Genomic DNA, 27848 nt, shown 5'->3' on the forward strand with positions numbered 1-27848 from the left:
ATTAAGCTTTGTGGAATGTCTATTCCCTGAGCAACAAACTGAGACAAGAGAGCAGCAGAGAGGGAGGTGTGCAAGCTTGACTCTGCATGCTGCCAAGGTCCTCCTCCTCCTCTCTCCTTCCAACAGAAGGAAGTGCCAGGGACTGGCAAGCCCAGGCAGGCAAGTGTTGATACACACAGCTGCTGTCAGGGAAAACATAAACCGGAGGCGTGTGTTGCCTGTTGCCAGCAGAGAAAAAGCAATGAAATGCCCCACATATGCTCTCCACATATGCAGAAGAAGGGATCCCGAGACACATTCATTGATCCAGGACATGCAATGTTAGCCGAATCCTGCAGCAGGAAGTCACAGCGAGAGACAGGTAACCTGCAAATAAATCTCCTTTATTTTATCAGGTTTTTAAAGGGTGACCCTTGGAGCCCCTACAATTCTATGAAGCTATGATTTGTTTTAACTGTTAAGAGCATAAGGCGAGCCTGCTGGATCTAGCCAGGGGCTCATCCAGCCCAGCAACCTGTTCTCACAGTGGCCAACCAGATTCCCATTGTGGGAAACCAGCAAGCAGGACCAGAACACAAGAGCCCTCTGCCCTCCTGTAGACTATGGAGGCAGAGGATAGCTATCATGCCTAGTTTGTAGCCATCAATAGTCTGCTCCTCCATTAATTTTAAAAAGCCATCTAAATAGGCAAGCCACCCCTGCCTCTTGCAGGAGTCCATAGTGTTGCAGAGAGACAGATCCTGAATGCATTTGCTGACCCAGGCATGAAATGTTAGCCAAATCCTGCAGCAGGAAGTCCTGGTGAGAGGCAGGTAAAAGGTAAAGGTAAAGGGACCCCTGACCATTAGGTCCAGTCGTGACCGACTCTGGGGTTGCGGCGCTCATCTCGCTTTATTGGCCAATGGAGCCGGCGTACAGCTTCCGGGTCATGTGGCCAGCATGACTAAGACACTTCTGGAAAACCAGAGCCGTGCACGGAAACCTTCCCGCCAGAGCGGTACCTATTTATCTACTTGCACTTTGACGTGCTTTCGAACTGCTAGGTTGGCAGGAGCAGGGACCGAGCAAAAGGAGCTCACCCCATTCAAACCACCAACCTTCTGATCGGCAAGCCCTAGGCTCTGTGGTTTAACCCACAGTGGCACCCGTGTCCCGAGAGGACGGTAACTCACAAGGAAATCCCTATTTATTTATTTATTTATTTATGAGTCTCTGCCTCTCTGTTGTTTCAAAATATTGTTATTTATTTGGGGAGGGTATTAGACTGTATGCCTGACCCATAGGAGCCAATTCTGGGGACCAAGGTCCCTTCTGCTCCCCCCCCCCAATAAAAAATTTGAGGGGGCCAGCCTCCCCCAAGTTGATGGGTATTGCTGTGGCATGTGATCAATTATGTGGGGTTTATCTGCACCCCATATTTTATTCAGATTGGCACCCCTGGCCTGAGCCCCCTTCTAATTCCTGGATCCAGTACTGATTTAATTCCTGGAATAGCCAGGCTAGCTTCCTGGCAAGGTAATGGACTAAATATTGGTAGTTAAAGTAACCAAGGAAGTGGCTCCGTGCCAGATGAATAATGGGTGGGTCCCTCCTCCCCCAACTGCCTGGTAGTTAGAAGGACAAAAGCCACAGCTTGGAGTTGAGTTGTGTGAGACTGCAGGCTGGCCAGCTGGGAGACAGAGCCATACCTGATTTCTGCTTGAATCCAAGCCTGCTACCTTCAGGGGTGTTATTGCTGTGAACCCTTCCATCGTAAGCTCATACCTGGGAGAGCACAGGGTTCAAATCCCCCCATTCGGCTATGAGGCTCCCTTGGCCTTGGGAGGATTAAATGGGGAGTGGGGAGGCTAGGCTGAGAGTGAGTGACCGGCCCAAGCTATCACCCAGTGTGTTTCATGGATAATTGGGGATTTGAACCCTGGTCTTTCCCAGGTCCTACCCCGACACTCTAACCACTACACCACACAGGGTCTTATTATGTATACTTAGTATATATACAATATACTATATACAGTATATGGTGGGTGCTCCATTGTCTCCCAAGATAGGCAGATGCCAGCATATATATGGTAAAAAATATACTCTCTACTTATACAATATTATATATAATGTATAGAGCTCTACCTTCTCGAACACCTGGTTTTTGACATTCTTTTTAAAGGAAAAAACCTAGTCTTATATACGGAAAAATACGATATATGACCAATTATTTAGACAATATATCTACATTGGTACCATCAAAAATATTCAGTCACATTGATTTTGTATAGCAAACAATAGTGTCTTTGGTAATAGTTCTAATTTCTGTCAAAATTAAATTCCAAAAATTTTGCACAAATTGACATTCCCACACAATAAATGAAAACCTACATTGCAGGGGGCTGGACTGGATGACCCTTGGGTTCCCTTCCAATTCTATGATTCTATGTACCAATTTTATTGCAATCCCTCCAACAATAAGGTAATACAGAAGAAAACATTTTTTTTTTACATTTGCAAAGGAATGCAGTACCATCAGTGTAGTGATTTCAAGGAGTTTTCCCTAAGAAAACTGGAAATAGACCTTAGTGGCTGCAGTTCTGAAATTTTATTGCAATCCTCAGGAACAATTTATGTGCCGATATCCAACTCCTGTATCTTTTAAGTGGTTCCATAGATCCATAATTCACATTAAGCAATATATAGTACAATTCAGAAACTAAACCTTTCCCCTTCTACCCATTGTGTTTAATGAAGTTTTGAATGGTGCTAAGGGTCTCAGAGCTTCTGCTTCCCACTGCCAGTCTGGGCAGAGAGCAACCTTGACCTCCCCTTCAGGCAGCCAAACACCAGGGCCAGCTCTGAATTCCTCAGCTCCTTTTCTTGCTCCTACCTGCCTGGGAAGCTGCACCTGTTGGATTCCTCTTTTCTGCAAATGTGTGGGTGGGACTCTGCAATGACCCTCCTGGCTTTTCCCTTAGGCTGAAGGAGGATTCCTTTGGGATGGACAAGACACCCCTTCACCCAGGATTGGGACCTTGAATCCTGTGACTCTGGGGTAGAGGCTGGCCCATCGACGAGACTCCCAGCTTGCGTCATCCTGCCAAGATCCATCCATCGGAAGGGGGTCCATGGAGCTCCATCCATCTTCCTTGGTCCCCCCAGCTGAAGGCTGGGGGATGGAGGGTGGGGGCCACCTGGCCAAATCTAAAGCCAGCATCCCAGGACATTGCCATATTGCTCAGAAGTTGTTGGAGGCTCTCAAAAGCAAGTCCCCTCCAGACAAGAAGCTGCAGGAGTTGCAGCAGCGGATACTGGAGCAACAACGGCAGTGTCTTGTCCGTGCCCTGGGAGAGGGGAGTGTCCCCACTCTGGGTACAAGGACTCTCAAGAGGAAGGTTGGCAAGGCGGCTGCCCACATCGTTGGCATTCCAGATCCAGCTTCTGAAGGTAAGTTAGTTGCTTTGGAATCACAGAATTGTAGCATTGGAAGGGACCACCAGGATCATATAGTCCAACCTCCTGCAATGCAGAAATCCTTGCAAAGAATTATTATTAAGAGAATAGGAACAGCCTGCTGGATCAGGTCCATGGCCCATCTAGTCCAGCATCCTGTTCTCACAGTGGTCGAATGCCTCTAACAACCTAGGAATCCAGATAGGTTGCCTCTTGGCCTGGAGGTTTCACAAGAGCACCTAAAGAGCCCTGGTTGATCAGGCCAAGGGGCCCCATCTAGTCCAGGCTCCTGTTCTCACAATGGCCATCCAGATGCCCATTATGGGAAGCCCACAAGCAGGATGTGAGCACATGATCAGCCTCCCTCCTTGTGGCTTCAAGTAACTGGTATTCAAAGGACCACTGCTTCTGATAGAGCTCTGCCACCATGGCTAATAGCTGTCTCGTGCAGGAATTTGCCCAGTTTGTCAAAATTATTGTTAATGTTACACCAGTTCACCTATAAAGACTGTGTGCACATTCAAAGCACATTTCCCCATGCAAAGAATTCTGGGCACTGTAATTTGTTGCTGGTTGCTGGGAATTGAAATTGAAATACTTTATTGTCACTTGTACAACTTGTATACAGTGAGATTACATGAGCACCCCCCACTCAGCTCTCTTAGTCTTATTTCCCCTCGTTTACTGACGCACACCCACCAAACTTGAAAGTCATTTGCCCTGTTGTTATATTTTCATTCAGCAGCCTAACAGCCCACAGATAGAAGCTGTTCTTTACCCTGTTGGTACAACTAATCATACTTCTATATCTTCTGCCTGAGGGCAGGAGATCAAGAAAGTGCTAGCCAGGGTGTGAATCATCCCTGAGAATTTAACTCACTCTCCTGAGGCAATGTTCTTCCACGATGTCATCCAGCAGATTCACGGGACAGCCCATAATATCTTGTGCTGTATTCACCACCTACTGTAGGCACTTCCTACAAGTTAATGTCAAACCAGCGTACCACACCATGATGCAGTATGAAAGGACACTTTCTATTGTGGACTGGTAGAAGGAGATCATCAAATTTTGATTGACATTGTTCTTTCGCAATGCTCTGAGGAGATGGAGTCTCTGTTGGGCTTTCTTAACCACCTGGGTTGTATTGATTTTCCAAGGAAGTGAGATAAACTCTTAGGAATTTAAAGGAAGAGACTCTCTCCACACAGCCCTCTCCGATGTACAGCGGGGCTAGTTCTCCTCTCTTCCTCCAAAAGTCCAACACCATCTCCTTTGTCTTGCTGATATTAAGGTGCAAGTTGTTCCCTAGGCACCATGTAGATATTTTTTGGACCTCCCCTCTATATGCTGATTCGTCTCCACCTGTTATTAAACCCATTATGGTGGTGTCACCTGCAAACTTAATAATTGTAGTAGACGGGTCAGATGATACACAATCATATGTAAACAATTGCAGGACAACATGAGGTAAATTAGAGTTCCCAGAACTCTTTGATGGAAAGAAGGTGCTGAAATGTCCAAGTCATAGCAGGATTTGGCTGCTGGAGAATCCGCCCCCAATATATATTTATTTGTGGTTTTGTAATGCATTGTCAAAATCTGAGTTTAATGTATCATGTGACTTTTCTCACTGGTGAAGGCCGCAGAGGAACGTCAAGAAAGGAGAAGAGGCGCAAATCGCACATGATTCCTCCCCCTGAGATGTCTCAGAAAGAGAGAGGTAAAGTTATGGTGGACTGTGTGTGTGCTGCTTGGACCAATTCTTCATTCATTCATTCATTCATTCATTCATTCATTCATTCATTCCTGCATTTCATGCTTTTTGAATCCATGCAGCCAGCCATCCATTTTTTTCTTTTGCAGGACTTCAGGATTAACTGGTATTCCGCAGTTATTTCCCAACCCAAGCATGTCCCCCCTCATTTAATCCCCACAACAACAACCCTGCAAGGTGGTTAGGCTGAGAGGCAAAGTGACTGTTCCAAGGCCACACAGTGAGCTTCATGTGCAAGTGGAAGGATTTGAACCCTTCTCATCCTCTGTCATCCTCTTCTTCTTGTGCCCTCCATCTTTCCCAACATCAGGGTCTTTTCCAAGGAGTCTTCTCTTCTCATGAGGTGGCCAAAGTACTGGAGCCTCAGCTTCAGGATCTGTCCTTCCAGTGAGCACTCAGGGCTGATTTCCTTAAGAATGGATAGGTTTGATCTTCTTACAGTTCATGGGACTCTTAAGAGTCTCCTCCAGCACCATAATTCAAAAGCACCAATTATTCGGCGATCAGCCTTCTTTATGGTCCAGCTTTCACTTCCATACATCACTACTGGGAAAACCATGGCCTTAACTATGCGGACCTTTGTTGGCAAGGTGATGTCTCTGCTTTTTAAGATGCTGTCTAGGTTTGTCATTGCTTTTCTCCCAAGAAGCAGGCGTCTTTTAATTTCGTGGCTGCTGACACTATCTGCAGTGATCATGTAGCCCAAGAAAGATGGAGGGCACAAGGAGAAGGGGACAGCAGAGGACAAGATGGTTGGATAGTGTTCTTGAAGCTACCAGCATGAGTTTGACCAAACTGCGGGAGGCAGTGGAAGACAGGAGTGCCTGGCCTGCTCTGGACCATGGGGTCACGAAGAGTCGGACATGACTAAATGACTAAACAACAACAATCCTAGTTTCCCAACCAACACTCTAACCACTCCATCTTCCACACTGGCTTTCTCATGAAGATTAGCTATTGATAAACCTTTCCTGCTCCGTTAATTTTTCCAGTCCTATTTTTAAGCCATTGAAGTTGGTGGCCCATCAGTTTAACTAAGAACGACTTTCGTTTATCCATCCTGGACCTGCCAACTTTCTGCTTCATTGGATGCTTACAAGTTCTGGTGTTATGAGACAGGAAAGAAAACTTTTCTCTATCTATTTTTTTTCCCCTGTGCCAGGCATAACTTTGTAAACTTATCCCCTGTTCCTGCTCCATCAGCGGAGGGGGCTTTTTGCTCGCTGAACCCTGTTTAAAATGTATGAAATAGACAATAATTTCCTCCTCCCTCCTGCTTTGTTTTAACGAGTGGCCTGAAAAATGTCTAGTGTGCCTCCCTCACAGGGAGGGCCGCCACCACCCACATTCATCTAGGGAACTGTCAGCCTCAGTCCCCAGGAAGGTCCCTTTCATCGTTTGTCAGTGGTGAGATGGATGGGAGGTCAGAGGTCAGAGGCAAAGCGCTTAGCACTTAGTGATTTGAAGCAGTTAATGAAAAATTAAGCCACACTGGCTGTAAAATATTCATCTATTCATGGGAAGGAGGAGCGGGAAAGGAGGCTCAGGTAGGTGCACAAAGAATCCTAGAATTGTAGAGTTGGAAGGGACACCCAAGGGTCATCTAATTCAGCCCTCTGCAATGCAGGAATCACAGCCGAAGAATCCCTGACAGATGGCCGTCCACCATCCACTTAAAACCTCCAGTGAAGGAGAGCTTTAAGCAAGGAACAGAATTCATGGAGAAGAGGGCTATCAATGGCTACTAGCCAGGATGGCTCTACTCTGCCTCTATGGTCAATGCTTCTGAATACCAGTTGCTTCTGGAAACCACGGGAGGGGAGAGAGCTCTTGTGCTTGAATCCTCCTTGCAGGTTTCCCAAGATGCATTTGGTTGGCCACTGTGAGGACAGGAGACCAGACTAGATGGGCTACTGGCCTGATCCAGCAGGCTATTCTTATGTTGTTCACAACCCTGCTTGATCATAGAAAAAACCCTCCAAGTGATTTACAAAAAAAAGAGATAAATAATAAAACGATCTGTAACAATGATAAATTAGTACATCTGAAGAGTTAATAATAGTGTGAAAAATAGATTCTAACTCAGCTTTCTAAACACCTGGACAGGCTTGTCTAAAGAAAACCGTTCTTAGCTGGTGCTGAAAAGATTACAGTGAAGCTGCTTGCCCGATGTCAATAAGGAGGGAGTTCCAGAGTTTTTGCAGGTACAAATGCAGCTGTCTGGAGAATTTCTCACTCCTCCTTTTCCTGATGTGTTTAATCTAGGAGCCCATTTATTTGGTCCTTCTGCCTGGAGGGAAGGCCAGAAGCTGGCCAGGAGGATCCTGGGCCAACCCCAGAAATACCCAAGGCCAGGGAACAGCAGCTCTCTATGGATGGCAGCAAAGGCCACCCCAGGTATGTCCTCTTTTGACATTTCCTCCCCACTCCCATTTCTGGAGAGCAAAGCTTTAAAAATAAGTGTGAAAATAGATCTCCACTGAAACAAGCATGGTTTGTTGCATTGCTGCCTCGTTAACTGGTGGTTTAACAAAATAAACCCAGTTCCTGGAAACCAGAGAAAGGGAAAGTGGGTCCTGTTTGTGGACATCTTATTGGCCATGGTGAGGGCAGGATGCTGAACTGGATAGGCCCCCTTTGGACTGATTCTTATGGAACTGACAGCTCCAGAGGCAGTCTGTCTTGATTCCCAGGTTCTTAAGGGTATTTGGCCACTGTGAGGACAGGTTACTGGACTACATGGACCATTGGCCTGATCCAACAGGCTCTTCTGATGTTCTTATGCTTTCCACAGAATCGGAAAAAGGTTTGTTGACCATGTCCCAGGTAGAACAAAGCTCTTTAGGAAGGAGAGGTGGCACGCACCGCAAAGATCATGCCATGGAGAGAGGAACAGCAGAAGCTGGAGAAGCAGATGGTGCTGCAGGATTGAACAAAATCTGCCAAGGCTGCAGGAACCAGGAATATCCAGATCTAGAAAGGGAGGCAGGAAATCTGCAAAGGCAAACTGGAAGCAAGGGTAAAGCAGGTTGCTCCGATGGGATGGAAACCAAGGATTCCCCCAAGGTCCACAGTGCATCTGCAGACACTGGGTGGATGTGCCCCAGAATACTCTCAGCCATCCGCAAGGGGAGGGTGAAGGAGACCTCCCGAATGGAGAACCAGCCCAGGTTGGATGGAGAGAGGAAGAGGATCCCCTACAATATTGATGAGGTACGGGAATTTATGGTGCAGAAGATGGCAGAAAGGAGAAAGATGGCCCGGGAAGAAAAGCGAGCTTTACGGGAGGCACAGGAGGCAAGGAAGAGGAGGCTAAAAGAGGTGGAGAGGAAGCAGAAGGAAGCCTTCAGCAGAAGCAGGAGGAGAAAGACTTACACAGAGGAGGAAGTGGGCGGGAAGTTCAACCGAGGAAGCACGTCAACAAAGTATGCCAAGCATCACCGGAGCCCGGTAAGGATATAAGATGTGTGTTTCATTGGTGGAAAGAGTGGTTGGTGAGCTGTAATTCAAAAGTCCAAGAGAGAGCAGCAAAAAAGGGTAATGCAGCAGGGTTCTGTCCTGGTCCCAGTGTTCCTCCATGTCTTTATAAATGACTTCGATGAAGGAATTGAGGGGATGCTCATCAAATTTGCAGATGACACCAAACTGGAAGAGCTAGCTAATGCCAGAGAAGACAGAATTGGGATTCAAGATGTTGTTAACAGATTGGATAACTGGGCCCAAACTAACAAAATGAATTTCAAGAGGGACAAATGTAGGCAGGAATAGCTAGCTGCTCAAATATAAGATGGGGGAACACCTGGTTTGCCAGTAGGACTTATGAAAAGGATCTATGGATCTCAGTAGACCACAAGCTTAACCTGTGTCTACAGTGTGATGCAGCAGCAAAAAAAACCCCTCTATGCTATTTTTGGCTGCATCAACAGAAGTATGGTGTTCAGATCAAAGGAAGTCATAGTACTGCTCTATTCTGCCTTGGTCAGACCCCACTTGGGGTTCTCGGTCCAGTTCTGGGTGCTGCAATTTAAGAAGAATATTAACAAATGGGAATGTGGACAGAGGAGGGTGATCAAGTTGATAAAGGAAACCAAGCCTTAAGAGGAATGGCTGAGAGAGCTGGGTAGGCTGAAGAAAGGGAGACCCAGAGGAGATATGATAGCCATCTTCAAATATCTAAAGGGCTGTCCCATGGAAAATGGAGCAAGCTTGTTTTCTGCTGCTCTGGAAGAGAGGACCTGAACCAATGACAGGAAATGAGATTCCAACTGGAGGGCACCAGGTTGGGAAAAGCTTGCTCTATAAAATAATTCCAGCATTTTTACAAAGTGGATGCTCTTTTCCATTTCAGGAACCGGAAGTCTCTCATTGGGTCCGCCAAACATCACGTGCTCTTCTGAGGGGTGAGGTGGGGTTTCCCAGGTAAGATGGTTGCCATCGCTCCCAGGTGCTGAGGAGTGGGATAGGATTGAAGCAACCAGTGCTATTTTGGGGTTTTTGAACAATGTTTTCCTTCCTTTCTGGTTCTTTTGTCTTGTCAGGGAGGAGTGCCCAGAGGCGTCCAAGATAGCAGAAGTGACCGGAAGCTCAGATTTGTTTCGCACTAGTGTTAGTCACAGCCCTCTAAGGCTGAGGGACCTGGATGTTGCCCCATCGGAAATGTCCAGACTTTCTCCCCACAGAAGCAAACAAGAGAAAGTCAGAGCCATTGGCCTTCTTGCCAGGAGCCTCAGTGAACGGCTAGAAAATGAGACCAAAAGGCTGAGGGCCAGAAACAGGCCACTTGAATCTTCAGGGGACCAAGGGTGGCCAACGCGATCCCCATCTCTGTCAGAGGGACCTTCTGCCACCTCAAAGCCTGAGGCTCCACCTGCAGCATGTGAAAATACCTTTTGGGACCCCAACTATTTCCGTAGTCCATCACTGCATGCTCAGGAGAACTCTCTCCTTCCAGAAGGAGCAGCAGCAACCCAGGCTGCCATGGAGAGGATCTGGGCCTTCTTGTCCATTGCCAGAGTTCATGGTGAGGGACCGCAGTGGGATCTTTCCTCTGAGGCGGAGGAGCAACATGCAGCCAGTGCAAAAAACATCAAGGAAAGGTGGAAAGGTGAGCTGAGACGTTTCCTGGGTTGCTGGTCCCTGCTCTACCAACTGAGCTATCCCAGCACTCAATACAGTCATACCTTGGGTTGAAGTAGCTTCAGGTTAAGTATTTCGGGTTGCACTCTGTGGCGACTCGGAAGTAACAGAACACGTTACTTCTGGGTTTTGCCGCTCGTGCATGCGCAGACGCTCAAAATGACATCGCACACATGCGCAGAAGCAGCGAATCGCGACCCACGCATGCGCAGATGCACAGTCGTGGGTTACGCTCTGGAATGGATCCCATTCGCATCCAGAGGTACCACTGTATATAAATTCCTGTTTCTTTCATTTACTCTCTCCTCAACCAGACATGCTCTATGCTTGCTTCCAGTGGTGTAGCGTGGGGGGTGCAGGGGGGGCCGGCCGCACCGGGCGCAACACCTGTGGGGTTAGGGTTAGGGGGTGCAAATCCACGGGTTAGGGGGCGCAAATCCATGGGTTAGAGGGCGCACATTACTTGCCTTGCCCCGGGTGCTGACAACCCACGCTACGCCACTGCTTGCTTCATTCCTAGGCACAAGCCCGAAACTGTTTTGACTGTAAATACAGTGGTACCTCGGGTTTAGAATTTAATTTGTTCTGGAGGTCTGTTCTTAACCTGAAACTGTTCTTAACCTGAAGCACCACTTTAGCTAATGGGGCCTCCCGCTGCTGCTGCCGTGCAATTTCTGTTCTCATCCTGAAGCAAAGTTCTTAACCCAAGGTACTATTTCTGGGTTAGCAGAGTCTGTAACTTGAAGTGTCTGTAACCCAAGGTACCGCTGTATAAGTATTTTGCTTGCATTGTTTGTACTGCTGCTGTAGCTGAAGACCAATGCAAGACTATTGAGTTAGTAATCATAGTCTGTTGTCTGATTTCTTTGCTTAGAGGGGCAGGAAAGGTGGAAGCCAGCTTACTTTGTTACTGGACTTGCTCAAGAAGAGGCTTTGCAGCCTAATTCCTATACTTCTAATTTTGCTGCCAAGGATGGGATTTTAAAACTCTTTTTAACCCACACTCATGGGTTCCTGAAGGGATAAATTGAAACTAATATAACCTCTTTGAAGGTGGCCCAGTTGGGTAGAGTGTGGGTCTGATAATGCCTAGGTTGTGGGTTTGATCCCCACATGGGACAGCTGCACATTCCTGCATTGCAGGAAGTTAGACTGGGTGATCCTCTGGATCCCGTCCAACTCTACGATTCTTACCCATTAAAACCCATTTGACACCTAGACATCATCCTCATTGTGAAAAAACTGAGCTTGGGTCTCAGGACTCAAAGCCGTCCATACATACTCCTTCCTTTTCTTCTAAAGGTTTTCTTGCAAGTAGGGGACCTCAAAGAGGACCCTCCCCTGAGATGCCAGGTGCCTCACCTGCCACACCACATCTGCAGTTCCTCACCCGAAGGTAAGCACCTCCTGACCCTCATGGACCTTCACTGCTGCTGTAGTGCCCCATCAGAATGCAATAAAAGCCTGCATGATCAAGCCAATGGCCAGTCCAGCATCCTGTCCCCAGGGTGGCCAGCCAGGAGCCTGCTGGAAACCTGCAAGCAGAACCCAATCACAAGAGCCCTCTCCTTTCCTGTGAATTCCAGCAACTGGTACTACCTCTGACCGTGGAAGCAGAGCAGAGCCATTGTGGCTAGTAGCCATCCAGAGCCCTCTCCTCCTCCATGAATTGGTCTAATCTGCATGCAGCACAGAGTTAAACTATGGAAGTCACTGCTGCAGGAGGCAGTTATGGCCACCAACATGAACGGCTTTAAAATGATTACTAGGCACGATGGCTGTGTTCTGAGGCTACAGATGGAGGCAGCAATGCTTCTGAAAGCCAGTTGCTGGAAACCACAGGAGGGATGAGTTCTTGCGTTCAGTTCTTGCTTGTGGGTTTCCCATTGGGGGCATGTGCTTGGGGGCCACGGTGAGGACAGGATGCTGGGCTAGATGGGCCATTGGCCTGATCCAGCAGGGCTCTCTTTATGCTGCTATGTTCTAAACTCTCCTTGCAAATTGCAAATATCTTAAAAAGGGATTTTGGGTGCTCCAGTTTCCCAGAGAGCCTCTTTGCGGCTTTCAGCTTCTGCAAATGGTAGTTCAAGGATTTTGGGAAGCACAGTGACTTTCTGTTCATGAACAGTTCCTTTATGGCAGTGCTTTCCAAACCTTTCATGTTGGTGACACACTTTTAACACATGCATCATTTCACGATACAGTAATCCATTTTACTAGCGTGCTAGAAGTTAAACTAACCCCTTTCCGGGGAGCTTGGGGAGTGTTTGCATGACACAACTACACAGTGCAGCTGACACATGTGTCGCAACACACAGTTTGGAAAGCTCGGCTTTGTGTGGTGCCTGCTTGTGTGTGTGTTTTAATATGAACCCAGAGAAGAGGAGCAGTGTTGTGTAGTGGTTAGAGTGTCGGATCTGGGAGAGCAGGATTCAATTCCCCACTCAGCCATGAAGCTCACTGTTTATCCTTGGGAGCAATCACTGCCTCTCAGCCTAACCCACCCTGGGGATTCAATGAGGACTAGGACCCTGGGAGAGAGCAGGGTTCAAATCCCCACATAGCCATGAAGCTCACTTGGACAAGTCACTCACTCTCAGCCTAACCTACCTCACAGGGTTGTTGTGGGGACTCCATGAAGCGAAGGGGACTAATCACCACCTCCCTTGAACTCACTGGAGAAAAAGGTGGGCTATAAATGCAATAAAGAAAGAAGAGCAGTTCTACAGGTTGACCACAGGGTGGCACTGCCAGCCCATGCAAAAGCCATGCCAGTTGGGTGCACCAAAGGATCCCCATAGCTGCTCAGGGACTTCCCTTTGGGCAGCTGCATGAGAAGAGGAGGTTGGGATAGATCCTGTGGTCAATCCTTACAGTTTCCATTTCTTTCAGTTGAGCTGTGTTGGCACAACTGTGAATTTCCTGGTCTCTCTACTGTGATTCCTGCATTGCAGGGGGTTGGATTATTATTCCTTCTCCCACCACAAAAAAGGGGCGGGTCTCTATGACAGCAACAGCTGGGTGTCTTCAGGCCGAGGAAACTCCTTCCTGTCCAGATGGAGGAAGAGATCCTCAGCTGCGGCTGACCTGGCTTGGGAGACAACGTACAGAAACCAGACAGAAAAGGCTGAGCTGGGTTTTCTTTCCCCCGATCAGTGTGATTACTTTGTCTCTTCTGAACTCCACATCCTTTGTGGGATGAGAGATTAGAGGTATTAAGGTGTTCTCTTTGGGTGCTGGAGGGTGAGAGCGGGAGGCCATGGCACCCTGCTCCTTTACCATCAACAAAGGGGGGTTTGCAGTGGCAGAGTACCCCAGGTGCAGGAGATCCCGGATTCAGTCCCCAAAGGCATCTCTAGGTAGGGCTGGTGCCTTCCTGTGTTCCCTGTTTAATTCAGCAAAAATGAGAAATAGAGTCTTACTTTATTTTAGGGGGTCATAGCTCAGTGGGAGAGCTCCTTCTTATCCTCCTTTTAAGTTCTCTTACTAGTTAATTGTGGATGATATAGAAACATTTCCCTTCTATCTGCTGCTGTTCTGTCCCTTCCCTTGGAGCTCCATAAAATGTCTATTATTATTATTATTATTATTATTATTATTATTAGCTTTTCCCACACATTTCCATCTAATATTTTTAGCTCAGCTTGGTAGTCAAATCTTTGAAGAGGTTCCCTGCGGCTTTCAAGACTTGGCCTTGGTATCTCTGCCAGGAATGTCAGATGCTCTTCCGTCTTCTGTACAGGGATGGCCAGGGGGGAACTTTATTCAACTTGAGGACCACATTGTCTTCTCGGAAGCCTTCTGGGGCCACCTACAACAAATGAAAATTATTATTATTATTATTATTATTATTATTATCATCATATGAAAACCTCATAATGCGGTGGGCCATCCTCTACTGGAGATTTTTAAGCAGAGGACCTGTCTGATATGCTTTAGTTGAGATTCCTGCATTGCAGGGGGGTTGGACTAGATGAGCCTTGGGAGTCCCTTCCAACTCTGCAATTCTATGTTTCTATGCTGACTGTGTGTGGCATGCTAAAGTCAGAAAGTAATTACTTTCCCTTGCTTTCTGGATGAGCAGCTGTCTTGTTCTCTCTTGTACTAGAAACAAATCCTCTGTTCAGTTATTGGAGAGGAACCTGATTGATATATTGATTTCATATTAATTAATAAAATGTATGCACCACTTGATTGATTGCTTACATCCCCTAGTTTCCAAAGCTTGTTTTTATTATTGTGATTTTTCATAGGAATTTTATGTTGACTGCCAAAGGGTCTTTGTTTTTAATCAGTATGATTCAGCAAATAAATAAATGCAGCTTATGTTTCTCCCTTTCTGTTCATATCAGGCCACAAACCAGCCCCTTGATGGAAACCTGCATTGCCCCCCACCAGAATTTCAGAATGGAAGACCCCAGGGAGAAGCCCTATCATGGGAAGATTCAGGGTGAGGAGATGCTCTTCCCAAACCTTTTCTTCTCTCCCTCCCTTCTTCGGTGACATGGAGTACCTTCCACCAACCTGCAGTCACAGCTAATTTCTGGTGTCTATGCTCTGGTGACTTCTAGGCTAGACTGCTGCCTGGCCTAGGGTGGGGGGGGGCTGCCCTTGAAGACAGTTCAGAAACTGTGCTGCCTACCAATTAGATTCCAGGCCCAATTCAAAGTGCTGCTTTTGACCTACATCAAACCCCAATCCCTTCAGGACCCTCTCTTCCCATATGAACTGGCCTGGATCCTGCAATCATCACCTGAGACCTTTCTTTGTGTGCCGGACCTTAGAATAAAAAAAAAATATTATTATTATTGCCCGTAGACAATTTGTAAAGGCACTTAGATCATAGAATTGTAGAGTTGGAAGGGATCCCAATGGTCATCTAGTCCAACCCCCTGCAATGCAGGAATCACTTTTTAATGTGAAACCTGCTGCTTATCAAACTCATACAGCAAAAAGGAGAAGTAAAATATTAATTAATTAAGACAGCATATATTTTCTATTTTTATATTTATTTCATAAAATGTATATACTGCTTGATTGTAAAACAAATCAAAAGCTCAAAGAGGTATACAAAGAGATAAAACAAATTATCAATAAAAAAAATTGCAACCATAGTTTAAACCTTCTAAGCATCCGGACAGGCTTGTCTAAACAGGAATGTTATTAGTAGCCACCAAAATGAGTGCAATGTAGGCACCTGTTTGATATCAAGAGACCGGGAGTTCCAAAGTTCCAATATCTGAACTCATTAGGTGCCTCTTAAACTACTGTTCTCCACTAATGCAAGTTATACAGTAATATATGTCCCCCTGGAGGGGCTCCACTGTCTTTTTTATGCCACCAGAGAGCGGTGTTCTCTTACTAGTTAAGCACAAGGTGATTATAAAATACTGCAGTGCCTTTGGCAAGGTTTAAACCAGGGGTCAGCAACCTTTTTCAGCCGTGGGCTGGTTCACCGTCCCTCAGACCATGTGGTGGGCCAGACTATATTTTTTGGGGGGAAATGAACTAATTCCTATGGCCCACAAATAACCTAGAAATGCATTTTAAATAAAAGCACACATTCTACTCATGTAAAAACATCAGGCAGGCTCCACAAATAACCCAGATATGCATTTTAAATAACAGGACACATTCTACTCATGTAGAAGCACGCTGATTCCCGGACCATTTGCGGGCCGGTTTGAGAAGGCGATTGGGCTGCATCCGGCCCTCGGGCCTTAGGTTGCCTACCCCTGGTTTAAACCACCCCTGGTTTAAACTTATCCCAAACAGAGAGCAATAGCCTCCCATCCCTGGAGCAGAGTCCTGCTGCAGCTGCAACTCCATGACAATACACCTGATTTGCAGGTTCAGTTCCATCATCTTCAGCCCTTTCCCCAGAACCACAAGGACTATAATCTTTATTTGTAGGGTATGGGGCATTGCTCTGCTGCAGAAGGCCGCTGCGTGCAGAAGGTCTCAGATTCAGTCCCCTGCGGTTCCTCCAGGTAGGGCTGGGAATACCCGCAGAGGTACTGCTGCCAGTCAGTGCAGGTAATGCTGAGCTAGATGGGCCAGTGGTGATAGATATAAGGCAGCTTGTTTTGCGATGTTTTTAAAAGTGCAGCCTCATGAATTTGGGTTAAGTGATTATTGCTGACACTATTTTTAAAACAGGGCAGAGAATTTGCCATTGACGGAACAGACTGCTGTCCAGCCTAAAATAAGAAAAAACAACAACACCTAATCTTCTCTCCCTCCATTGCTTATCTTAATTAGGAATTTTGTTGGATTCTGCTTAAACGCTGCAAGGGTGTCAGCGAGAAGCAATTTAGCAGACTGGGGCTGGAGAGTGGTTTTTGAATAATACCTTGAGATGCAAACTGCTCCTCCTGAGAGTTAAATAGGGTGTGTGACACTTCAGACAGTTAATGCGAGACTCTCTGTGCTCTAAAACACTCAGGATCACGTGCGTAAAGGAGAGGAGGGCATTGCGTAGGCAAATGTCAGAACAGGACGAGAAAAGCCACCACCTGATGACTGCCAAACACAAATATTATTGGGTAGATTCTAAAGAAAGCCCTTCTTCCCACAGCACATAGTTAAACTGTGGAACTCTATCCCACAGGAGGCAGTGATGGGTGGTTTTTAAAGGGGATATTGAGGGCTACTAGCCACCGTGACTATTCTCTGTTTCCATGACTGGAGGCAGCAGTGCTTCTGAATGCCAATTACTGGACGCCACAGGAAGGGAGGGTGCTCTTGCACTCGGGTCCTGCTTGAGAACAGGGGGCTGGACTAGATGGGCCACCTTCGGCCTGATCTAGAAGACTCTTCTGATGCTCGTATGTTCTTTCTTTAGGGCTCCAGCCTAAGGCATCTGCTGGCAGCTTTCCCCCACAGGGGCACCAGGTCTCTGGCCCAAGGTCCCCTCCCACCAACCAGCTCCTTGGCAGAACCATCCCTGCAAAAGAATCTGGCGAAATGAGTGAGACAACGGATCCCACAAGCCAGGTATGGGGCTTGTACTTCCTGCTAATTTCCAAGCCATATATAATTCAGGGGTTATGAAAAGGGGTCCCCTTCAGGGCTGCTGATATTCTACATTACCTCTCCTGGTATGTCCCACGGAGGACCTTACGGTCTTCAAACAAAAACATCTTGGAGGTCCTGGGCCACAGGGAGGTTAGGCTGGCCTCAACCAGAGCCAGGGCTTTTTCTGCTGTGGCCCCGATCTGGTGGAATACTCTGTCACAAGAAACTAGGGCCCTGCGGGACTTGACATCTTTCCGCAGGGCCTGCAAGACAGAGCTGTTCCACCAGGCCTTTGGCCAAGGCACAGCCTGACCCCCTCCTTTGGTAATCCTCATAGAATTATATGAGGATTTCCCAGTAGTGATCTATGGAAGTGAGAGCTGGACCATAAAGAAGGCTGATTGCCGAAGAATTGATGCTTTTGAATTAGGGTGCTGGAGGAGACTCTTGAGAGTCCCATGGACTGCAAGAAGATCAAACCTATCCATTCTTAAGGAAATCAGCCCTGAGTGCTCACTGGAAGGACAGATGCTGAAGCTGAGGCTCCAATACTTTGGCCACCTCATGAGAAGAGAAGACTCCCTGGAAAAGACCCTGATGTTGGGAAAGATGGAAGGCACAAGGAGAAGGGGACGACAGAGGACGAGATGGTCGGACAGTGCTCTCGAAGCTACCAGCATGAGTTTGACCAAACTGAGGGGGGCAGTGGAAGACAGGAGCGCCTGGTGTGCTCTGGTCCATGGGGTCATGAAGAGTCGGACACGACTAAACAACTAAACAACAACGTAGAACTCTAGCCCAATGGTTGCCATTAATTTGATTTTGAATTGATTTTAGAATGAATTGATTTTAGAATACTGTATTACTTTTACTGCTGTTAGACGCTCTTAGCCCGGCTTCAGCTGGGGAGGGCGGGATATAAATAAGATATTATTATTATTATTATTATTATTATTATTATTATTATTATTACCATCATCATCATCATCATCATCATCATCATCATAGAATTGTAGAGTTGGACGGGGCACCCAAGGGTCATCTTATGGAACCTCCAGGCCCAGGAGCACTCTATCTCGATTCCCAAGTTCTTAGGGGTATTCATTCGCTGTGAGAACAGGATGCTGGATTAGGCGGGCCACTGTTGTGACCCAACAGGCTCTTCTTAGGTCAAAGGGGAGGCAGCCTTATTCCCTCTGTTCCTCTGGTTCTCTTCAGGCAGAAATCCAGCACCTGCAGAACTTCTCCAGGTCTTCCCACCAGGAGAGGCAGTTCCTCTTGCAGCAGCAGAATGAGCTCCTGCAGGAGGAGAGGTGGACAGCGCAGTGCTGGCGGCAGCTGCTCAGGCAGGCAGAGAGGACCCCCCTCTGGCCTCTGGGCAGGAGAAGATCCTTGTGGGGTTTTTTTACAGGAGGGCCCTGAGATGGAAGTTAAGAACATAAGTACATAAGAAGAGCCTGCTGGATCAGGCCCATGAGCTACCAAGCCTAGCATCCTGTTCTTTCAGTGGCTAAGTGTCTCATAGGATTTAGTAATCCAGATAGTCTGCCTCTGCATCTGGAGGTTCCATAAGAGCATCAGAAAAGCCCTGCTGGATCAGGCTAATGATGCATTTAGTCCAGCATCCTGTTCTCACAGTGGCTGAACAGTTGCAAGCAGGATCAGAGCACAAAACCCCTCTCTCCCTGCTGCAGCTTCAACCATTTCTGCCTCCAACAGTGCAGGAAGAGCATAGCCACTGTGGCAAGTAACTATCATTAGCCTTCTCCTCCTCTATGAATTTGTCCAGTCCTCTTTTTAAGCCACCCACCTTACTGCCTCCTGTGGCAGCGAGTTCCATAGTGTCTTTCTTTTATCTGTCCTGAATCTTCCAACACTCAGCTTCATTAGATGGCCCTGAGTTCTTCTTTATTTATTGCATTTATATACCACCTTCATTGTCCAAGGACCTCAAGTCCTTGTTCTCCTTGTTCTCAAGTACATTGTTCTCTTCCTCCTCCCCATTTCATCCTCACAGCATCCCTGTGAGGTAGGTTAGGCTGAGACGGTGACTGGCACAAGGTCGCCCAGTGAGCTTCATAGCCAAGCCTTTGGGCAGGATTCAGTTAGACTTACTTTCCTTTGTATAAAACAAGCCTGAAGGAGGCCCCCAACCTGCTCACAGGTCCTTGTATGATCAGTAGAAACAGTTGGTCTTGGCAATTATTAACCACTCTCAATTCCACCCTGATAACTGCCACCTGCCTGGATTTTAACTTGTCTGAATTAATTTTAAGATGTATTTTTAATTTTAAGATGTATCTGTTTTTATGCTTTTTGTGTTGTTTTCATGATGTTAGCCACTCTGAGCCCAGCCTCAGCCAGGGAGGGCAGGATACATATAAATAATAATAATAATAATAATAATAATAATAATTATTATTATTATTATTATTATTATTATTATTATTATTATTATTATTATAGCTGAGTGGGGATTCGAACCCTAGTCTCTCAGGTCATAACCCAACACTCTAAACCTTCACACCACACTGTTATTTGATTTGGAAAAATAAAAATGAAATGAAAAACCAGTATCTAAAATTAAAAACAGGCAGCAAAGATTAAAATGACTAAACAGGTCCCAGAAAATACAAAATAAAAAGATATTCACCTGATGCTAAAAAGATAATGCATTGATACTTACCTTATGCAGGTTGACCAGGGAAACACCAGCTGTGGAGTAGAGACCACTTTTTGACTAGCACCCACAATATTACCAACATTATTCCAATCTAATCACTGGAAAAACTGTGCACCCTTTTTTCAAATGGTCATGAATACAGTGAAAAATGAGCATAAATATACTGCTTTAAAGACAGAACCTCTGTACCTAGCTAATGTTAGGGACCTATCGGGGATTCTCCCTTCCTGCTGTTTGCAGGATGCTAATTTCACATTTATTTATTTATTCATTTCATACATCACTTAATCGTAAAACAAAACAAAAATAACAAGGCCGTTTACAAAAAAATGAATGACAATAATTTGAGACTTTAAAAAAGTTAAAATAGTAATAAACGGATTGAAACTCACATCAGTTTTCTAAACACTGGCTTGTCAAAACAAAATGTTTTTAGTGGGTATCAACAGGCAAGGAGTTCCAAAGATTGCCACACTAAAAGATTAAATTATTGCAAATGCAGAACGAGGATTATATGGCCATCCAACTTCTGTTTAAAAGCCTCCAACGAAGGAGAAGTCACAATCTTCCAAGTTCATAGAATTGGAGAGGTTGAAGGGACCCACAAGGAAGGGTAGTCTCAGCACAACCCCTAGCAATGCAGGAACTTCAGCCTTATTCCCTCAAAATAAATTCTCTCCCTTCCCATTTCAGGATGCTGGAGAACCAGCCTGTTTTGAAAGAGCTCTTGTGCTGGGGAAGGAGGAGGAGGAGGAGGAGGAAGGGGGCAAGACGGAGACCTCTGGTCCAGGATCCTTCAGTGCAGCATCTTCAGGAAGTTCAGGAGGCAGAAGCAGCCAACGACGACTCCAGGATGAGGCTTACAACACGTAAGGAATGAAAAGACAAACCCTCCTTTTTTTTTTTTTGCTTAAAAGTGGCCACTGGTCTGAACTGTCAAGTGGACAAGGACTTAGGTTAAAACCTCCCCATTGTTATGTGCTACTTATTTACTTATTTTTATTTATTTGTTATAGATCTAGCCCAGGAGTCAGTAAACTTTTTCAGCAGGGGGCCAGTCCACTGTCCCTCAGACCTTGTGGGGGGCCAGACTATATATTTTTTTTGGGGGGGGGAGAACAAATTCCTATGCCCCACAAATAACCCAGAGATGCATTTTAAATAAAAGCACACATTCTGCTCATGCAAAAACACCAGGCAGGCCCCACAAATAACCCAGAGGTGCATTTTAAATAAAAGGACACATTCTACTCATGTAAAAACATGCTGATTCCCAGACCGTCCGCGGGCCAGATTTAGAAGATGATTGGGCCGGATCCGGCCCCCGGGCCTTAGTTTGCCTACCCATGTTCTAGCCGCTTCCCCAGGAGCTCAGGGTGTCATGCATGGTTTTCCCCTCCTAGATGGGCCACTGGCCTGATCCAGCAGGCTCTTCTTATGTTCTTATGCCAGGAGAGATGGACTGTTGGTCTGATCCCGTGCAAGGGCTGTCCATTTCTCCATTTTCGGGCTCTGCCTCTCACTGTCTCCCCAGAACAGGTCAAGTCAGGAGGGCCTGCCTGTGTGACACTGAGCAAGTGCTAAGGGCGCTTTACGATGTTCCAGTGGAGAGGCTGCAGGCGTTGCCCACCCTCTCTGCTCCACAAGCCCACCACAAATCCTACCCCCGCAAACCCTTCATGTACTGTCAGTTCCCATAAACCAAGCATTGGGAGCCAGCAGAAGGCTGCATGTTTTGTTAATGGAAAGGCTCTCCAATAAATCTTTGCATGGAGCTGATCTATAAGTCACGTCACTATTGATTATAGGTCAGCTGGGCCTGTCGAAAGTATGGCTGCCTTCACTTTTGCTTCTTGTTGATGGGGCGAGGAATGGGGTGAGATGGCTAACCGAGCTCCAGTGCAAACACACTGTCCTTGGAAGTGTTTGGACGCCTTATTCCGTTTCCGTAACTCATTTATTTCATGTCTCGTTTATTTCATGAGATTTATACACCACTTGATGGTGTGTGGGAGGGGAACCCTCAAAGCAGCTGACAAAGATGAAACGAGAAAACCAAGGAAAAAGTAAAATACTTTAAAAATACAAGTAGTTAAAATATTAAAACAAGTGAAAATTCACACCCACTTTCTAAGTATCCGGGTAGGCTTGTTTAAACAAGAATGTTTTGAGCAGGCATTGAAAAGAATACAGGGAAGGTGCCCGCCTGATATCAATAGGCAGGGAGTTCCAAAGTGTAGCTGCTGCTGCACTAAAAGTTTCATGTTATTGCAAACGCAGAACAGGGATTATGGGCCACCTGTGGAAGTGCCAATTCCACCGATCAAAGCAGTTGAGTGGGCACATGTGGGGTAAGGGGATTTTGTTGGTAAACTGGTCCCTAGTTGTTAAGGGCTAATGGGGACCCCTTGGTTTTTTTTTAAAGAATTTTTATTAAAGTTTCAACAAATTTTATCATAACAAAACAAAACAACACAATAACAGACAAAAAACAGTATAAAACATAAACAACAAAAAGAAATATATAAATTCAAATCTTAATTTCTTGTAGCTTACTTTCCCGACTTCCTCACACCTCCCCTTTCTGTATTCCAATTTCTAGTTTATTTTCAGCAAATCCTTCCTCTATTTTGACTAATTTTAATATTGCTTATTTTCTTTTAAATTAACCATTACCGCTACTAACCACTTATCTTCTAATCCCCCATCATTTTAACATTGATTAATTTTGCTATATTTCTTTACTTATTACTCATAAAACATCTTTGCATATACCTTTCAACTATGTCACTAATGCCGCACTATCTTTATATCCTGCATCACTTTAACATTCAAATAGTTTGCAATGTTTTTCCAGATAGTCTTTAAATTTCTTCCAATCCTCTTCCATTTGTTCTTCTCCCGTGTCTCGGATTCTGCCAGTCATTTCTGCCAGTTCCATGTAGTCTATCAATTGCATCTGCCATTCTTCCAGGGTGGGCAAATCTTGTGTCTTCCAATACTTTGCGATAAGTATTCTTGCTGCTGTTGTTGCATACATAAAGAAGGTTCTATCCTTCTTTAACACCATCTGGCCGACAATGCCCAAGAGAAAGGCCTCTGGTTTCTTAAGAAAGGTATACTTAAATACCTTTTTTAGTTCATTATAGATCATTTCCCAGAAAGCCTTAACCTTTGGGCACGTCCACCAGAGGTGAAAGAATGTTCCCTCAGTTTCCTTACATTTCCAACACTTATTGTCAGTAATGGGGACCTCTTGAACTTGGCCCAGTAGCAGATCAATAACTAGTCCAGTTCTCTGAGCACAGGTGCTGACAAATCCTCATTCCTTGATAAGGCCAGAATTCTGCACTGACTGCAGCCTCTGGATCGAGGGAAACCCCACATGGAACAAATTACAGTAACCAAATACTGGCATATAGAGGCCTCTCAATGGTTGTTAGCTGTGATAACTGGGCACAGGACTGGTAGTAGCTAGGATTCCCACATTGTATGGGTTTGGACTAGATGATCTAGTCTACACTTCTAAGATTCCATAACACCACAATTGATTTGTCACCCTCTCTCTGTATGCAGCCTTGGCACTAAGTGTGGGAAAATGTCATCACACAGGGATCAAGTGATGGCAGCAGCATCCCCTGGTTGGAAGCCACAGCTGGGGTGCCAAGAGGCTGAGCATCTTAATTCTTCCAGGGAAGGATCTGCAGGTCCCATCCTAGAGCCTGGTGGCTTGGAGATCACAGGTAAGGATAGAAAAGGTGCTTGTGGGGCACATTGCAGAATGTGTTTGTGATGGGGAAAGTTTACAGCATTTGGGACTTTTTACTTTGGAGAAAAGATGAGCAAGAGGTGACACGATAGAAGTTTATAAAACGATGCACAGCATGGAGAAAGTGGATGGAGGAAACTTTTTCTCGCTTTCTCATAATATGAGAACTCCAATGGAGAGTGTTGGAAGATTCAGGATGGATAAAAGAAAGTCCTTCATAGTTAAACTATTGAATTTGCTTGCACAAGAGGTAGTGATGGCTACCAACGTGCATAGCTTAAAGAGAATTGGACAAATTCATGGAGGAGAAGAGTATAGATGGTTACTTGTCATAATGGCTATGCTCTTCCTCCACTGTTGGAGGCATCAATGCCTTTGGATACCTATTGCTTGAAGCCACAGTAGAGGCAGAGGGTTCTTGTGCTTAGAGCCTGCCTGCAGTTGTCCCATTGGGACATCCGGTTGGCCATAATTTTTCCTATTTTATCTGGATTTGGTTGTGTTCCAGGTGTATTACTGACCACTTGGTTGTGCTTCCGCAAAACCATGACCTTATATTTGCAGTATCGTTTCTCTCTCTCTGTGCAATAACATTTCTCCACTCTGCATCCGTAAGTTGTGGACCAGGTAATGTCAAACAGGCATGCTGATTTTTCTTCTGCACCTCTCAAACATTTGCATTGTTACTTGTGACAAAATAATTTTCAAAAAAATAAAATAAAATCAGCTAGCAAGTAAGAACTGCCTGTCTTCTGTTTCCTTCCAGGTCATGTGGAAAATGAGGAAGAGCACTGCATGGAGAACGTTTGCCTGACAGAGAATCCCAAAGAAGATAACAATCCTTGTAGTTCCGCCTCCGACAGGAGTCCAGGGAGTTTGTCTTCTGCAACATCCTCTGCCAAATCATTTGGCTTTTCTCAAATGCTGGAGAGTCCCAGGTCTCGTTCTGAATTTCTAAAGGCCCGTGCTGTTCTAGTCAATATCTCCAGAAGCTCCCTTTCTGCCTCTGATTCTGAAAAGGAAGATTCCTCTCAAGACACGGATGTGAGCCTGCCAGAGGAATTTGCCTTCCAGGAACAGCCCCCTGACAGTTGTAGTGGCAACAGGATTCCTACAATCGCTGCTGTGTCACAGGCAGAAACTGGTGTGGATGGAGAGTTGCTGTCATCTGGCAGCAGACACCACTTCCGAGCTGCTTCTTGGAGTGCCCATTCAAATCAAGATGGCATGCCACCTATGTGCAGCCAGGAAAAGGCCCCAGAAGGCAGGCCAGAGAGCGAATCTGATTCTGTGGTATTATCAAACAGTGGAGGGCCAAGATCCCTTCTCTTTCAAGCCCAGACACCAGAGACTAGAGAAGAGGCAAACTCTTCCAGAGTTTCAGACCAGTGGCCTCATGCAAACAGCAAAGGCAAGATGTTGTTTCATATATGGGCTAGGGAAGAGAAGAGCACTTCCTCACCTAGCTGTGCCTTTCAGCATCCTGAGGGTCAGGACCCTTTATCAACCCTCATCAAAGCTGAAGCGGATGGTGAAGATCAAAACACATCCAAATTGAAAAGCCAACACGAGCCTGTAAGAGAAGCACCTAAAGCGTCTTTGAAAAGTGTGAATCCTATCACTGACCAGCTCCAGGATTCACTTGGTTCCTCCAAATCCCAGTCCGTTTTGGAGAGCACCAATAGTTATACAGAAAATTCAGGTGATGAAAGTTGCTCCAGCAACAGCAGGCCGTGTGAAGGTGCTACTGCACAGATCACTGGAGTATCTCTGGGTGATGAAGAAGATAGCACCTATTTGCATTCCCCTGAACCCACAGATCTGGCATCAGAAGGAAATCAAAATGCAATACATAGTCAAAGCAAAAAGGACTCTGGGGTGGCAGTGCCTGGTTCTAGTTCCCCTAAACCTGTGGAGGAACCCCAAGTTAAGAGCTGCCTTTTGCAAAGCGACGAAGGGACTTTCAGCGATGAGCTTCTGTCTCAAATGAAGGAAGATCTGTTATCACCTGTTGACGATTTTCTGACATATGGAAGCAATGATATGCCATCTCTGACCGAACAAGATGTCTCCTTTTCCTCCCAAGGCGAGGATCTTCCCGCACCCCCTGAGTCTCCACCAGAGCAACTTCTGTTCCCTACATGGAATACCTCCATGGAAACAAATGCCCTGTCCTCATCTGAAGTGTGTAGGCCAGAGGAGGTTCATAGAATCATAGAACTGTAGAGTTGGAAGGGATCCCAAAGGGCCACCTGATCTGATTCCTGAAATACAGGAGTCACAGCTAAAGAATCGTACAGCATCTACAGTTGCTAAGGTGGGCAGGGGGAAAATATCATTAAGTGGTCCATCAAGACCCTTAGCAATTTTCAAGTGCTTTGTTGGTGTGGGGAAAAGTTTGACCCATATGTTTTTCTTTTTCTTTTTAGGAATGACATAATCAAAAGCCAGGGTGGCATTTTAGGGGGGCGATTTATAGTTTTAAAAAATTAACGAAGAGGATATAAAGGACCCATCTCGAGCAAGTGGTGCAATTGGAGAGCGGCCCTTTAGAACAGATTAATCAGGAAGCTGAGCCAGGGAAGGAGTTAGCTATAAAATAACGGATTGGAGAGTCAAAATGGGGCTTGCGGAACACGGGAGACATATTAAACTCCCTTTACCATTATGTGCCCAGCACTCTCCAGGCTGACAGCCAGATATATCGTTACCAGCGAGGCCTCCGTCTCGTGATTCTCCTTCTTTCAAGGTCTAATATTTTCTTTGCCGTGCCTTTGATCAATATTAACCTCTTGGGTCAATAAATCTTAGTAGCGGCCTCCAGAGGAGTCATTAGCTTTCATAGGAAATGATTATTTCTCCGTTAAACTCTGCATTTCATTTGCCCACCATCCATCTTTTTCAGACACTGACACACGCAGCAATCCTTCCTGAAAACAAGGGCCTCTATGAGGTATAAACGGCGTCCTGTTCTCCATCCCTTGAAATGCTTTGGGTTCATTTAAATTCTGTTCAGGGACCACAAAGTGGTTTCCTGCACTGAGAACAGTTTTTAAAAGAAGCAGCGGCTCACATGGAAGCAGAGAAGTCTCTTGGTTAAAACTTGAAATGAAAAAGGGTTCCACACCAGCCATTTGAGTCAGGATTCCCTCAAGGAATCCTGGGAACTGTAGTTTAAGGGTGCTGAGAATTGTTGGGAGGCCCCTATTTCCTTCACAGAGCTACAGTATTCTCAGAGTGGCTTAATAATTATAGAATTGTAGGGTTGGAAGAGAGCCCAATGGTCACCTAGTCCAACTCCCTGCAATATTGCAATCCCAGCTAAAGAATCTCTGACAAGTGGCCATCCAACCTCTACTTAAAAAGCTTCAACAAAGAAGAGTCCATCACCTTCTGAGGGAGTCCATTCCACTGTCAATCAATCCCACTTCCTGGGGACGTGTGAAATTGTAGCTCTGTGAGGGGGGAAACTACAGTTCCCATGATTCTTTGGAGGAAGTCATGGATTTTAAATGTGTGTTTAAATGTGTGGTGTGGTGCTTCACATCATAATAGACTCAGAGAGTTGGAAGAGCCCTGAGGGTCATCTAGTTCAACCCCCTGCAATGCAGAAATCTCAACTAAAGCATCCATGACAGATGGCCACCCGACCTCTGCTTTAAAACCTCCAACAAATGGGAGTCCTATCCACCTTCTGAGGAAGTTCATTCCATTGTCAGATTTTCTCTCTCTTTAAAATGGTTATTAATTTTAAAATCTTTTATCATATAGTTTTTAACTTTTTTTAGGTTTTAAACTGCTTTGATATGTTTGGTAATTTAGCGGTTTAGAAATAAATAAAGTGTTAGATTAAAAAAACAGCTAAATGGGACGGTGAATTATTTACAAAAACCTAAGATTGCTCTTTTTATACCATGTGCTTGTATGTCCTGTTTTATTGTATACTGCACACACACACATGGCCAATCTAGACTTTTGTATGTGCTACTACAGCCTTTTTCAACCTGGTGCCCTCCAGACGTTTCATTTTTAT

The 27848-nt window shown here is 45.7% G+C and overlaps 1 protein-coding gene across 5 annotated transcripts; it reads left to right on the forward strand.

The window, feature by feature from the left end:
- The first annotated feature begins 102 nt into the window (after positions 1-102).
- CCDC187 (coiled-coil domain containing 187) lies at positions 103-27673 on the forward strand. Of its 5 annotated transcripts, XM_083722068.1 has the most exons (14): positions 105-361; positions 2961-3429; positions 5076-5156; positions 5308-5477; positions 6106-7607; positions 8005-8660; positions 9559-9629; positions 9749-10314; positions 11649-11742; positions 14699-14796; positions 17191-17342; positions 20740-20915; positions 23623-23789; positions 24582-27673. In XM_083722068.1, exons 5-14 carry the CDS (start codon positions 7421-7423, stop codon positions 26039-26041), a joined length of 3627 nt encoding a protein of 1208 aa, XP_083578194.1. In that variant the 5' UTR covers positions 105-361; positions 2961-3429; positions 5076-5156; positions 5308-5477; positions 6106-7420; the 3' UTR covers positions 26042-27673. The 5 variants fall into 5 exon arrangements, with proteins under 5 accessions (XP_083578191.1, XP_083578190.1, XP_083578194.1 ...); XM_083722065.1 differs by lacking the exon at positions 5308-5477 and having other exon boundaries at positions 103-361; positions 2737-3429; positions 7476-7607; XM_083722064.1 differs by lacking the exon at positions 5308-5477 and having other exon boundaries at positions 103-361; positions 7476-7607.
- Positions 27674-27848: the final 175 nt, after the last annotated feature.

This window comes from Podarcis gaigeae (assembly GCF_964106915.1).
Source record: "Podarcis gaigeae genome assembly, chromosome: Z".
Classification (NCBI taxonomy): domain Eukaryota; kingdom Metazoa; phylum Chordata; class Lepidosauria; order Squamata; family Lacertidae; genus Podarcis; species Podarcis gaigeae.

Excerpts from the sequence above, each read along its gene's own strand:
- CCDC187 (XM_083722065.1), top strand. The coding sequence starts at position 3,111 with ATGGAGCTCCATCCATCTTCCTTGGTCCCCCCAGCTGAAGGCTGGGGG. Across the intron at positions 3,430-5,075 it reads TCCAGATCCAGCTTCTGAAG|GCCGCAGAGGAACGTCAAGA; the intron begins GTAAGTTAGTTG and ends TCACTGGTGAAG. Across the intron at positions 9,630-9,748 it reads GGTGAGGTGGGGTTTCCCAG|GGAGGAGTGCCCAGAGGCGT; the intron begins GTAAGATGGTTG and ends TTGTCTTGTCAG.